This window comes from Hesperophylax consimilis, chromosome 18, assembly GCF_061612785.1.
Source record: "Hesperophylax consimilis isolate HC1 chromosome 18, BYU_Hcon_1.0, whole genome shotgun sequence".
Lineage (NCBI taxonomy): Eukaryota > Metazoa > Arthropoda > Insecta > Trichoptera > Limnephilidae > Hesperophylax > Hesperophylax consimilis.
In genome coordinates, this window is record NC_142853.1 from 13,934,840 (window position 1) to 13,950,206 (window position 15,367).

At 33.7% G+C, this 15,367-nt stretch overlaps 1 protein-coding gene across 1 annotated transcript in view; it reads left to right on the forward strand.

The window, feature by feature from the left end:
* Positions 1-13,132: 13,132 nt before the first annotated feature.
* The window catches only part of LOC149415401 (uncharacterized), a 38,519-nt gene continuing 36,284 nt past the window's right edge, over positions 13,133-15,367 (forward strand). The window contains exon 1 of the mRNA XM_089642211.1: positions 13,133-13,253. Coding sequence (XP_089498337.1) covers positions 13,133-13,253 — 121 coding nt within the window. The remainder of the gene's footprint in view (positions 13,254-15,367) is intronic.

Here is a 15,367-nt window from a genome sequence, read left to right on the forward strand (position 1 = left end):
GGGAAGTGGGCTGCAAATCATGAACACGGCACTATTAGGCGGAGAACAATGCTCTCTAAAGGTTATTAATATGTTCCTCTATTGATCTTGCTTACATAGTTTAGTTCTGCATTCTGCAACCCTCACTTAACATCGCTACAAAGAGGCAGACATGCTTTCCACAATACTGTTGTGAACTAAATGAGATTTCTGGTAATATAAGATTGTAACAATTCTTAATACATGCTTATAAGCGTTCATAAAGAAAAAGATGATTACTGAAGATTGTTTGAAAGGGATATATCTAAATACGAATGATAAAGAAAGAGCGAGCGCGTTAATGTTTAAAAAAAATAAAATTAAAATAAAAACAATAATATAATATGCCGCAGTACGTCTGGCGTTTTTATTCCAAAACCGCTGCTTTTAATCGCTTTGCGTGCACAAACTAAGACTGTTTAGAAAATATTACTTATTTAAAATTGATCAAAAATCTATCGGTAGGTATCTGAGTTAAGGCGATGCCATACGTAGTAATGCAAAATCATGTGTTTTGGTTTGAAAATATGGTCGCCTAGAAATGTTTCAGATGCTTTAATTAAATACTGAGAGTAGAATACATCTTTGCCTTTGAAATGATCGATTATTTTTTAGATAAGTCTTTTTATAAGCCCAGAAAAAAATAATGTACAAGGCCTATGAAAACTGCTTTAAAGTTCAAAATCTCCTACTTACGAACCCATTTTCGGTTATGATTTTATTGTATAATGTGGCAAATTAAGTTATATATAAAAGATTGAAAAAAAAAAAAGTGGGTGTGTCAAGCCTACGCAAGACAGAAGTGAAACTTCTAGTATTCCTCTCTCTCTATTTTCAAATTTAATTTATTCCTCTCTCTCTATTTTCAAATTAACCGTATGAACCACAATCAATTACGTATTTCACTCGTATTACACTCACGACGCAGTATACTAACCAAGCAGCTGATGCTTGGCGTGGCGCAGTTCGCTGGTGTCTGAGAGAGAGGAAAGAAGAGAAGAGAGAGAACGTTCGTGAGCGGCTCCCCCACCTCAACAAGCGCATATGGTGAGAGAGGGACAGTGAACGGTGAGCGGTGGTGGGGGTACCCGCATTTTCGTGTCGATTCTGACTCGGTTTTACTCCGTCCCCGAAAATCCATTACGCGCCTAAAGAAGTTTCACTTCAATATTTATGCCTGAAAATCCACAAAATAAAATAAAAGGCACTTTTTGGCCATGTTTTTTTCTTGCATAAAACACCAAACCTTATCACGATCTACGTAAGGGTTGTTATTGATAGCGGCTCAATTTAAAATATTACACGACGTAGTGCATCGCCTTAAGGTGATGCAATGCGAATTAATGCAAAATCATACAAAATTATGTGTTTTTCGTTTGAAAAGTTGATCGCTTGAAAATATTATAGACGCTTTAATTAAATACTGCAAGTAGAACCCCTTTTGGCCTTAGAAACAATCGAGTATTTAAAAAAAAAAAAGTATTAGACCTATGAAAATACTTTAAATCTCAAAATCTCCTACTTACGAATCATTTTTTAAATGTAATTTTATTGTATAATGTTGCAAGTTAAGATTTTTACAAAATAATATAAAACGTGCATTATGGCGATGTTTTTTTTAATGATTTAACAAGGGCGGCGCACAGCGAATATGTATCAATATATTTATATGTACCTTATGCAAATTGGGAATTTTTTCATACTTACCTATAGCAAGTTAAATAACAAAATTAGGTGTTAATGTGTTTTTATAATTTTAGGAACATATTCAACATTTTTTTATTAAGGGATATTCTTGTAATTACAGTAGTTCGTGGTCATTCTCAATGGGGGATCAATCTATGTTTAGAGAGGATAAAATATACATTTTTTAAATCTTGCAAATGCATCAGTAAAAATGGGCGAAAATTGATGAAAACTACAGTCATTTTTTTATAATCAATAAATGCAAAAAGGTGTAAATCCAATAATATTTTCTGATTTTTTTATTGTGTATCGATTTCATCCGAGGCGCACACAAATAAGACATTATAAGAAAATTATAATATTCGGACATCAAGCGCACAATGTATAGTGGATGGCAGCGACTAAATACGAATATTTTGGCCAAGGAGATAGAGAGTTACGAACCTCGCACTCTACGAGACTATCTGTACATAGGTGCGTTCTGAATTCCGCTCCTGCGAACGGATTTTCGCACCGGAATGATTTATGAGTAAAGTGGCGCGCTGTTCACAATATATTTATTTATTTTATTTATTCATTTTTGGGAAAATCAACAGTTTACATTTTTACAGATTGTACATAAGTAAAATAAAACCAATTACGGATTTCCTCCTTGTGATTTTACGTAAGACAGCATTAGAAGAAATAATTAAATTTATGAGAAATGTGAAGTTATAATTATATAAAATAAAAGAATTGTATAAAATAATAGAAAAAAATAATACAACAAAAATAAAAATAAAGGGGAAAAAAAAAAAAACTAAAATTTATATAAAATAAAAGATTATCGATACATTGGTAACCATAAGAATACAAACAATATTGTGCATATAAATCATATCATAACCATAACCATAAGAAGACAATGTTGTGCATATAAATCATACCATAACAGGATTATAAATATATAAATACTAGAAACACAAATATCAGAAACATCAATTCAAAAAACATCAGTGAAATACTCTTTTAAGGTCATTTTATATTTAGTAAATTCGCAATTGAAGATGTCGATATTGAATAATATGTTATTGTAATTATTACATATTCTGTTCAGGCAAGAATTTTGTCTACAGTTCGTTTTGCTTTGATCGATTTTAAACAGGATAGAAGACCGTGTTAAACGTGCAGGCACATTAAATTTAATATTATTTAGCAACTCTGGGCATTGAATATTATTATTAATTAATTTATATAGGAATAGAGCATCTGCATGATGTCTTCGTACACTTAATGAATCAATTTTAAAGTACGAAGCTGCCTCTGCATAATTATTAAATCTTACAAATGACCTGTAACAGAGATATTTTAGGAATTTGTTTTGAATTGCTTCGATTTTGTTTATGTGGATTTTATAGAATGGAGACCAAACAATTGATGCAAACTCCAGATGACTTCGTACGTAGGCAAAGTAGAGTTGCTTAATGATATTGATGTTATTAAAAAGTTTAATTAATTAAATTTTTTTCTTAACTACTGTTTAGGAGTACACTGCACATATATTACTTAGAGAAAACTGCCACTGACTTACGGCCTTGCGCACCAGAGACAAAATCTTTTTCAGAATATTTACTTCCATTGATTCCAAAAAATCGAAGAATCTCTCACAAATTTTTTTTTTTTTTTTCATAATTTAATTTCTAAATTACTGGCTTTAAATAACTTATAACTAACATTTCAATTCGGTCGACTGTTCGAGGTAGCCGAAAAACGTTTTTAAATTGGTTAATAAAAATTAAAAGTTAACTTAAAAGCGACAAGTCGATTAATTTGCAAAAATGTTTGAAATAAGTTTCTTGACACTTCTAGATTAACCTTGAACCATGATAATAAGAAACGAGTCGGGTCAGAAGGTTATCATTATAGCTTATTGGCTAGAAGAGTTGCCCGGATAGCGGAAACTCCCGAGTTCAAATCCAGGTCGCGGAAGTTAAAAAAACTCAGTTAAAAAACTGTTGCCTATTCAAATACACAAGGTTGATGTTTTTTGATGTATGATATCAAGATTTTGGAATATCATTAATATTACGGACTTTCTACCGATTTGTTTAAAATACGTGGTAAAAAGTCTACGTAAAAGATTATATTTTACAATAATATCTCTATTCCTAAATGTTGATACTTAAGAGATGATGAAAACAAAAAATAGTAACTTTATATTCATATCTTTTAAAAAGCAAATCATGTATGTTAAATACTGCACAAAGAACGACTTACATATTGTTTTCATTTGCGCTTCAGAATTATAAAGAGAAACGTTCATCAACGACTATGAATAACTTTGAAGAACGTCGAAGGTCTTTGTTTGGACGCCATCAAAATTCTACTTTTAAACAGAGCATGAATTACTTTTAAGTGAAGCATTTATATTCGCTCTTCGATTACAATGCCAATACGAATTTCCAACTGGAATACTGAATCAGAGAAATTTAAATTCACGATAGGTTTTGTACTCGAAGTAATGATACATCAATGTCAATGTTGTTATTCATGAAATACAATAATAATAATAATTCGAGTACTGATAACTGTGCAGTCTTCAATGGATTTTGCTGAATGCAATAATATTCCATATAAAACCGATCTTGGATAGAATCTAAGAGATCCATTTTTCAGATAGGAACGTTTACACGTCTATCTGAAATGCTATATTCTATCGAAACTAAAGCAGATTTTCAGAATCCATTCACGCTGCGATACAATTGAATTGCAGATCGTGGATGATAAATAAAATGTGAACCTGTGTGATTCTTGGCTAGACGCTTTTGTGTAATATAAAGCACATGGAACGCGTTGTAAAAATTATTAATATTCATCATTGAAAAGTTTCCCAAACTTATTTAGCTCACCGCTTCCTTTCAAAGGTTTTATTTTCGAAGGCAACCCCTGTCCCTTCTAAAAACCTATATCTTTTTAACTAATAAAAACATTTGCCTCTGTTGCAAAATACCTTGCTACCGAAATACGAAAGCTATTTATTAGCATAATAAAAACATAACGAAAAATTGTCGAGAGCGCATTGGTCAAGACCTGCTGTCTTGAAAATCAATCACTTGAACTATGTGTTGTGTACATTTCCTTAGAAATCTAATCATAGGTGTGATGCTTACGACAATGCGCATTTGAAGTGATTTTTCAAAAAAAACAGCGAACTAAATAATTACAATTAACCTATAATTATCATTATTTTTTCGACCCCTCTTATAATTTTTTCGCCGACCTCGCCACCCCTCTTAACATCTTTCTAAATTTTGTCCCCAAAGCATGACCGCCCCCGATCACTCTGGCGCCCCCGTGTAGGAGGGCAATATAGCCCATTTTGAGAAGCACCGATCTACACTAATGTTTACTCGAATCAGTAATCGGTGATTGAACGTTGGACTTTCCGATGAGATTATTAATTGTCTCAGTCTTACAAAACCCGCAATTTGGTAAAGGCAAGTCTCATCATTGCTGATTTAACATTTGTTGGAAAGTGCTGGCCTCAAAATTAATTTCATTCCGTATTTACTAACAAATATTCCTTTTCTTTTATTTTCTTCACACGCCATCTGTTAAAATTATCTAAAAAAGTGTAAAACAAAGCTCTTCAAGAGTTTTTGTTGGAATCATTGAGTGTTCTCGAATATCTTGTGGTTTCACTTTCATCATTTGCCTTTTACGACCTAAGTGCTTAAAACTAACCAACATCAATGAGAAACTTATTTCTAATTTTTTACTTCTTTGCAATGATACAAAGCATTGTTTTAGTAGGCAACTTAGATGGTAAAACAATGTGTAAACGTTTTCGGGACTCAGAGAGGTTCTATTACTCTAACATCTAAGGTACTTTACCGTTTCCACGATCAATTATTACATAAAAAAACCTAAGACGCATCTGACCTCAATCTATGCGATCATTTTATTACAAAAAGTTTAAAAAAATGACTTTTTAATGTCTGAAACTTGGACACGTAGGTAGGCACTCCGATGTTTAATACCCGTCGCAAATTCGGTAATTTTTTAGCAGAGCTAGTAACAATCAGAGGAAATAAAACAATTATCTTTTTTATGGCAACTCGTCTCTCATATCGCCGGTAGAAGTCTAATCCGATACGAATCGTACAATCGAAAGTGACTAGTCAAAATCCAATATGAGATTTGGTGAAAACGATATTTTAATCTCGGTAGAGGGAAAGTAAATTTACCAATTATTATTAACTGGTACCATGTAATAATATAATATTATATGATGGTTGATCTTTAATGCGGTTTGCTCTTAAATCTCTCCCGGCTATTCTCATCAATATAAACAGCTAGTTGTTCGGTCAGCGTTGTTCAAAATTCTTAGAAGTCAAAAACACCTGCGTATTGTGTAAATTATATTATTCTACTTCGTAGTCCAATGGATAAAGTTTAAAAATCAATCCAAAGCTAGTTCATTTATAATTAGGTTACACACAAAATGTAAGTACCTTCTCGGAATTATTATAGAAAAAATGGTACAAACACCATATGAGCTAGGCAACTACTGAATATTGACAGAAACTCACTGAGAGAACTATTAGGACTATATACGATATGTGATGCTGTTGGGAGTTAGAAGAACCATTTGATTTAGGAAATGAGAAGCCTCGAAGAAACGCCTAATCATGCTATTATATTACCTAGAAAAGTGCAATATACCCAAAAACCGTGTGAGAACCTTAGTGAAGTAACGACTGGACTACTGTCAAATAAATAAAATGGAACATGGGAGATAACACTACAATATAGATAGAGATATATGGCCTAATTTCTAGCGGGAACGATGCAGACCGTCTCCATATCAACAATAAAACATTTTAACAAAAAGATTAATCGTTTTGTGTGACAGAAAAATTAATATAAACAGAAATGATAGAAGTCATGAGAAATACTCATTGTTTATTGGATTTTCATAAATTGGCCGCTTGCCCGGAGATGATTACTATTTTTTTCATTCCGCCCAGTGGTCTGTACGAAGAGGTTATGAACCTTGTTTCTGTGGTTTCCATTCCACTCTCTTATATTGTCTCCTCCTCATTAATTGGACAAAGGTAAACACAATTTGCTCAACGATTGCGGTTTAGGGGCAGTATAATGATAACTTTAAGTGGCCTAATTTATGGAACCATGGTAATAAAGTATGTTTCGTTATTCTTAATCCACTTAAGATCTCCAATTTTGTGGTTGGAGGATTACATGTTTTCAATAAGGTCTAATTTGAATTTTTCTAGAGGCTTGTCGGTCCTATAATTACAGCGGTAAGAGAACAGAAGATTTTCAACGCAATTTAGTTTTTTTTTGTCATTTTGGAGTTCTTTGTCTTTTTGAATCGTCGTAGATCTTAATTTCACTATTTTTGACATTTAAACGACTAACTAGTTTAATGTTTTAAAATTGAAATTAATGTTTCTGGTTGAAAATAGTTGTCTTTACCTAGAATATCATAACATAAATTTCTACAAAATTTATCACACCAAAACATATTGTTTTATAGTTCTTTGCTCCAGTATTTGCTTTGTATTGCATTTAATAAGTAGATTTTAACGAACCAACTGGTAATTCCATAACAATCTAACTAGAGAAACAACAACAACAACATCATTACCTGGTGTCAGATAATCAAAATGTTTCCATCTCTCTACGCCCACGCATTACTTTAGCAACGGCCAATTAAGATCCCACAGTAACAATTAATTAGCCTAAAGACTCTAGTCCAATCATGCATGCATAACAAAACCTATCAACACACCTAACGCATTCACGTGGGCCGGAGAAAGGGGACTTAGAACTTTCTTCGACCCAGAGACTGACCCATGAACCAGGCTGCTAGCACATCGTTCGCTATTCGTTTACTTCGACTACTCATCTTACAGGATAATTATTTACTGTAGTCGGTAAGAGTTAACTAGTTGGCATGAATTTACCTACCAAACGTGACACTGTAATCGCTTTCGTTAATTAGGATAAACAAGACAGACGATAGCTGATCAAGCACGAATTAAATTAGTCAGGATTATTGAACTAACTGCAAAATTTCATGTGCAAATACTTCGATGAACATAATTGGAATGATTTGTAACGTTAGTCACGTTTTAAAGCAAATAAGTAAAAATGATATATTTGGACCCCGGTCCAGAGTGGTAGATATTATGAGCATTGCCCTAGCAATTATCAAATGTCTGACCGTTGCTTGAAATGGGTTCAACCATGTTTATTAATCAGAAGCTGTCGGGAGAAAGATAGAAGACGTAAATCGCAGGGCAAGGCAAAATAGCAAACATTGGAACTACAAGACAACGAAGTTGCCTATTACCCAGCAATGAGCAGAGCAAGGCAAAATAGCAAACATTGGAACTACTCGTACAAGACAACGAAGTTGCCTATTACCCAGCAATGAGAAGAGCAAGGCAAAATAGCAAACATTGGAACTATAAGACAACGAAGTTGCCTATTACCCAGCAATGAGCAGAGCAAGGCAAAATAGCAAACATTGGAACTACAAGACAACAAAGTTGCCTATTACCCAGCAATGAGCAGAGCAAGACAAAAAGTATGGTAATATTTTTCAATGCAAGATCAGTCCTCGCCATTATAGAAAATTTCGTGAATAGCCCAGCAAAATTGGACAGTAAAATCTGATTGAAGAAACATTACTATATGATTATTATTAAACTATTCGAAAGCTTGAGAAATTGCAGATGTTTTGTTGGAAAACGTGCAATTTCAAAGAGATCTTTCAATGTTTCTTCTGATCAACGGATATTGCAGTTAATGATATTCGACAGTTTACACAAAAAATATAATTTAAAAATATAAGTTCAGTATTACTCAGTAAACAACAACACGATATGAAGTGTTGATTTATGAACGGGTGTTTCATTGACTCTATTTTCACTTGTTTTTTGTTTGTTTGCCGTCGAATAGAAACTCTACCTCGGCGCACGTCAATGTAAATGAGTAAATATATTAATTAGTGAGATTGTGGGCAAATATTATTTCATGCCGTGCCGAGATTGAATGTATTAACGTCAAATCATGCTGCAAATTATCATGGGAATAAAATATGGGAGTACGCACGGTGCAAGCAGAAATTAAATTCAATATCATGGCACCATACAGTTTGCTCCGATTTCCATAAAACAGAAAATATCTCTCTACAGACAGTGTGATAACTCTTCTGATCGGTGAGCTCTGGATTTGTGAAATGTGCTTAGCTGTTTCTTTATAGAGGTCAAGTAACGGTCACCAAAAAAGATGCAATATTATTGTCCGAATAATGTTTTTTTTAAATCAAAAAACTCCGAGTCCGAATAAAATCTGATTCGTAGCACGACGGTACAGACATTTTTGTATGTAGGTATATTTATATAGAATGGATTCGACCGGTTTTTTTGGAAAGATAACAGATCGACGATGATCAGTCAACTTAGTTTAACCACTTATATTATATGACTAAAAATCCTAGGCTTAAAAAAGTCTTAGCCACATAATCCATCAATTTATCATGCTTGTCTCCCTCAGAGGACAATTCGTGAAAGTGTATAATAATTAATCATGTTTACGTAAGAGGTCAGTGATATAATTTCAAAGGCAACGACTGGGTATTGCTTTGTGTTTATCTCAGGAGCGTGTTACATAAGTGGAACATTCTTCATTAGACAGCAAATTTGTATCCAAATTTACCATAAGCGACGCATAAGAAAACATCTAAGGAATATCACTTTCATATACCACGACATTGTCTTGTACAGCACTATTTTAGAAAGTTAAATTAATGCAATATAATTTGTCACCAAGCAGGGAAGCTGTTCTAAGTGATACTACTCTTATTCTAGTTGCGACATCTCCTTTTTCTGGGCACTAGGGCAGGGCCTGGGACATTAAATGTTTATTAGATTTACAATTATTACTGTTTATTAGAAAGTACGCAGTTAACGAAATTTAAAAAAATGGTAAATAAACAAATAGTTTAACTCTATAGTGTTGTACATAATATCATAGGGGCCATGAAAACACACACAATTTAATTTTAATTTTCATAGCATAACCAAAGAAACTAATCAGGTGCCTGATTTTTATTATATCTTATTAACTATTTTGCTAGCTTATGTAATCGGTTTCACGTATTTGTCATTTACTACAATTTTGGACCCGCGACAGATTTTGTTTACTTCCTGGTAACGATAAATTAAGAATAGTTTATTTTGTGTCTAAGGAATCGGACACGTGATTGTTTACTTCTCATGGTATTGTTAATTTATTTACCAAGACTAAGATAGACATATAGCTGTCTAACCATTGATGTATTGTATGTTGTAATTAATTATTCAGTGCATCTAACGTCTTACCAGACATTGGTGTTTTCTGTCATAGTGACATTTTAGCTTGTAGCCGTTTGGAACCGTTTCAGTATGTGCGGTTTTAGATCGTTTTTGAAATCAATAATTTTGAATGAAAATATTAATATTGCATAACGGTAATCATAATCAGAAATTTAAATCTTCCACACATTTTTGTGCACAAGTATTAAATGATTTACTGTATCCTTCACTTACTAATAATGTGACTAAATAAATTCCTTGGTCCAAGCCCTGCGTTGTCTATCCTGAGAATTCTTTACGTTCGTTGTTGTTTATTGATGCTTATCTCACTAGGTAGGGTCTGAGAACTCGTCTTACCCATTAGAGGCCTACTCAATACCAGATTAACTAACAAGTACCAGAGCTGCACCTCGCCTTAATATCACCACTAAACCTTTCGATTTTTCATCTCCGTACACAGAACCTGTAAGACTGAAGCTCTGAGACGGTGTCACTGGGTAAAAATGCAGTCGACCAGTTGAAAGTGGTCTTGATTTCTTCTCCCAGGTTTTTTCTCAAGGCTAAGGCTGTTAGAAGATACGAGTTACTATTAATTTGTACCTGTTATTTGGTTGCTTGGTTAATTTTATTTGAAATAAAAAATATGTTACGTTCTGACCTTGTAAACCTTGGACATTGGGTTCAATGTGTACAATATCTATTACAAGTTTCAGTTTTAATAGGAACAAGTAAGTTAGGTGAACAGTATTCAACTACTAAAAGATGTTGTCTGGTACAATATTTAGAATATATCCTTTATTATGTTGTTTGTATAATTAAATAAAGCTGTTATATCAACTTAAATGTGTTTCCATGGTGTTACGTTAGTGGCGAAATAAAGTATTATCAACTGAAAATCGATAAAAATATATATGGGCAATAGTGAGTGCTTAAAAAACACTAGCATCGTCTATGTTTTTAATTATATTCTCAATCCTAACTACAAAAATTCTCAAAGTTATTGGTCATTTATTAAAAAATCATAATTTCGTTGAGAACATTTCATTGTAGTACTGATTTATTTAGTTAGTCTCCCTTACTTATAAACGCGGTGTAAATATTACCCGGCGCGTAACTTCAGAACAGTGAAGCACTTGACTTATTACAATGGCGTTTGTTTGGTTAAAACGGTCTTAAACCAGGCTCAAGGCCGGCTTTACCACACCAACGTTGAACGGGCGTGTAAGAATCTAATTTATATGACCGATTGCGTTTAAAATATGACAAAGTGATTAGTACAATTTTTTTTTATATTATAAGCAATCAAGTCCATGGAATCATTTATAAAGTCCCAATGACAAGGTGCTGAGTTAACATAATTTTTTGCATAAGCGGGTCTAGAATTAATGTGTGTGTACCGATTTGTTGTACAACAACTCTCCAGTCTCAACAGGTATTACCGGGGGAGCAGAAGACTGGAGGTATTTAATACAAATTCCTTTACGAGATCGTTAGACCCCAACAACTCAGAAAACCGCAGCCAAACAAACAAAATCACGACACCGAGTAAAAAAGTTTAAACCAATCAAACAATATTTTTGTTGTGTATATTTTTGCTTTATCTTTTTCATATGGTGGTTAAGTCTAGACATTTTTCTCTTTTTTAAGTAGTCGGTGAAGAGGTTTTCCCCTCCCTTTCACTTTCACCTCCTTTCCTCCTCTCGCCTCCCTAGCAACACGGCAAGAAGCAACATAGCTACGTGCATATCACTTTCTCCTGAAGGTGTGTGCGGACAATACCAAGTGCCACGCTTAACTCTGCAGGTAGTGACGGACGGACTGGGTGGTATCAATGGGAAGGGCTGGCAAACCTATTGATGATTGAACCCATGATATTAAATATTTATTTATTTATTATAATATGACAAATAAATGTTTTCTATATTTAAAGCTATTCAACAAGTTTTGTAAAAAAAATTGTATAAATTTCGAAGGAGGCTTCAATGATTTGTGGCGATCTGTAACTATTACGAAAACATAATGAAATATCTTACCATACTACAAGTGTATTGATCCGGGAACTTCTCACATGTATTATAATAGATAATATTTGGTATCAAAATAATAAAAAAAACAAATATATTTTATAATCTCTTCAAAACAAATTTTGAACAATTGGTATGGTATCTTTAAGCACTTGCATCATATGTATTCAATCATATTCTATTTAGCTCGTCGTATATCTCTATGAAATGTGTTAGAACGAACATAAATATACAGGGTGTATCGGCACGTACCCGACAAACTTTAACCAGCTATTCCTCAGCACATTTGGAGTAAAAAATGTTATGGGCGCTTTGCTGTCCGGTAACATTTTTTTTCCATTAAAAACAAAAAATAAATAAAAAATCCACACTCCGTCACTGTCATTTGCATTGTTTCTCGTGTTCAACAGCTGTCATTAGCAAGTGTGTCAAAAAGTGTCCTCGCTCTTTCGTACACACTAAATAATAATAGTTAAAAATGAGACGAATGGTGCCGTGCCATTTCGTTGTGATTGTAAAAGCGCGCCAACGTAGGTACGTACGTACATTATTCAACGAAACTCGAACAAAATATTGCCAGACGGGTTTTCAAACTTTGACAAAGGATAAAACATTGGTGACATGTGGTGAAAATATGAATAATACATTTTTAAAAAAAAATGTTACCGGACAGCAAAGTGCCTGTAACATTTTTTACTCCAAATGTGCTAAGGAATAGCTGGTTAAAGTTTGTCGGGTACGTGCCGATACACCCTGTATAGCTCCATCAAAAATGACAATATTTAATGACTACGTTCAACAAGCAGATAAATTTTATCTGGAAGTGACAATAACAATAAATAATGATCACGCACATGAAGCTCATCATAAAACGCGCCTAATTTAATAGTGTGACAAATTGCCGACAGGTGTCAGTAGGTATCGGGCACTAGGTTTCAGGTGTCAGGTGCGCGCGGGTTTTCGCTTTTCTTTCCGACGGTAGTTAGAGATCATAGGCAGTGGCGGTAGGTGGTGGAATCAACTAGTAATGTTTGAAGAATGCCGGGGGGAGAACGAAGCGGCCGCGGCATGCCCAACCCAGCGGCCAGCGACCCCGAGCGCTCTTCACTTGGTGTTGGCCTACTTATGGGCACGTGGAACTCGAGTGACCGCCCAATCGGTTATAAGTAGATGGACAGGTATTGTCAAGCGATATCAAATTATTTCTGATAAATATTCAATATACACAAAAAAATAAAAGTATATTATACACTTTTGAGGTGTATAACAGACTGCGTCCATTTATCGTACACACGAACAGTAACAAACATTGATTTAATATTCTAAAATTCATTTTATACGTCTATTTTAATTTCACTTTTGTTTTCGGGAACAAATTAATCTTGGAAGCAGAAATTAAACCACTTCCGATAAGAGCTCGTAGTCGATGACAATGCACTCTACCAACTATTGATGGCAATCACGAATACACACGCTTTTATGTTTTTGTTTTAAAGGACATTGTAAAATAGATGTATCATAGTAAAAAAACATTTTGTATTACTTTTTTTTAATTATATTCTGCACATATTTTAATGAATTTATTATTCCGCAATTCTTAAAATAGTTAGTGGTGTAATGGTCAGCATAGTTGCCCTCGAAGCAGTTGATCGGGATTCGGGATCGGGACAGGCGGGTAAAGAAAACTTTGTAATAAATTTCGGTATTTTTTTACTGTTACGTGTAAAAAAAATCTTGACAACACTGGGCCAACACAAAAAATTAACAATCTGTTTAAAAGTTCACAAGGAATTAGATTCTGGGAGGATGAATATGAATTTTATACTTACACCTATTAATTTTTGGTATCAGAACTTAAAATATCGCGCAAAGAGCTCTGATGTCAACGAACTTTTGTCTTTAAATTCGTCAAAGAAACTATGTTTGTTCAATGCAAAATCTAATTGATATCATCATTTTAATAAGACAAGACAATTGTACAGTATCTTGAGTAAAACGTGCATCTGGTTAGTATGTAAAAAAACGTAGGTAACTTAACCGTGTAGGCGGGTAACTTAACCGTATAGGCAGGTAACTTAGTAACTTAACCGTGTAGGCAGGTAACTTAACCGTATAGGCAGGTAACTTAACCATAGGTAACTAAACTGTATAGGCGGGTATCGAATAATATTTTTTACTTAATTTAAAACTGTTCAAAAAATCAATTTGTACATAACTCCCAATATAATGAATACATTTGAATAAAATTACCGTTGCAATTAGATTTTTCATTGCCCAAAACGCATGTAACCATCGATTTTACAGTGTGACCAGTTTCTCACTGAATCGATACCATAATCGTTCTGATGTATATGAAATCGAAAGCGAAATTAGTACTTGTTTAGGTACCTACATATCAATAGCTTCAAATTGGAGAGTAATTACTGTAGATAACTATAATCGATCAAAATACTTGCATTATATTTTAAATTGCTCGCGATTTGATTAGAGTAATCGTGTATTTAGCTATTTAAAGGTTTCAAACTGGGAATTAAAAATATGTTTCTACTAAATTATAATAACAGGGCATTTTAAAAAGTGAATTTTCTCTTAATTAACACATCAAATTTTATATGAATACTTACACGTTTCAAGTAGGTTCAAGTACATGTAAGGTTATACTGCCCAATTGGGTTTTCACTTTTGACAACGATAATCGTGTATTAATTTCTGTTCTAAAATATCAGGTGGTATAGATTGCGTACTATTTTCTCACCTTTAGCGAAAATCAGCTATGCGTAAGTTAGTTTTTTAACAATTATTAAGATTATAATCAATTGAAAAGGAGTGACGGACGTACGAATCCATCTCTATCACTGCAAAGTACTGGGTAGAAAGAGTCCTGTACGATAAGTCAAAAGGTGTCCTTAACCAGTCTCTCTCAAGCAGTCAGTGAGCAGGTGAATCCGTCGGCAAGATCCAAACAAACATCACCCCCATGAACCTGGATACTCCTGCTCAGTCACTGAACATAGTTAACCACATGGTATGACCTATGGCATAGGTGTCGGTTATTTAATAGATGGTTTCTTTGGCGGCACCTATACATGCAAAAATTTTAACCTAAAACTGAAGTGCATAATTTTGATTAGAGCTTATAAAACTTTATCAGATTATAATAGTCAGGTACCCATTTTCAAAGTCTTCTCTTGCCATAATTCCTCTTGAACCAGACTATGAGTCCCATTTAAAAACATATTTTATAGTCACCAACTCGATTAACTTTATTATATT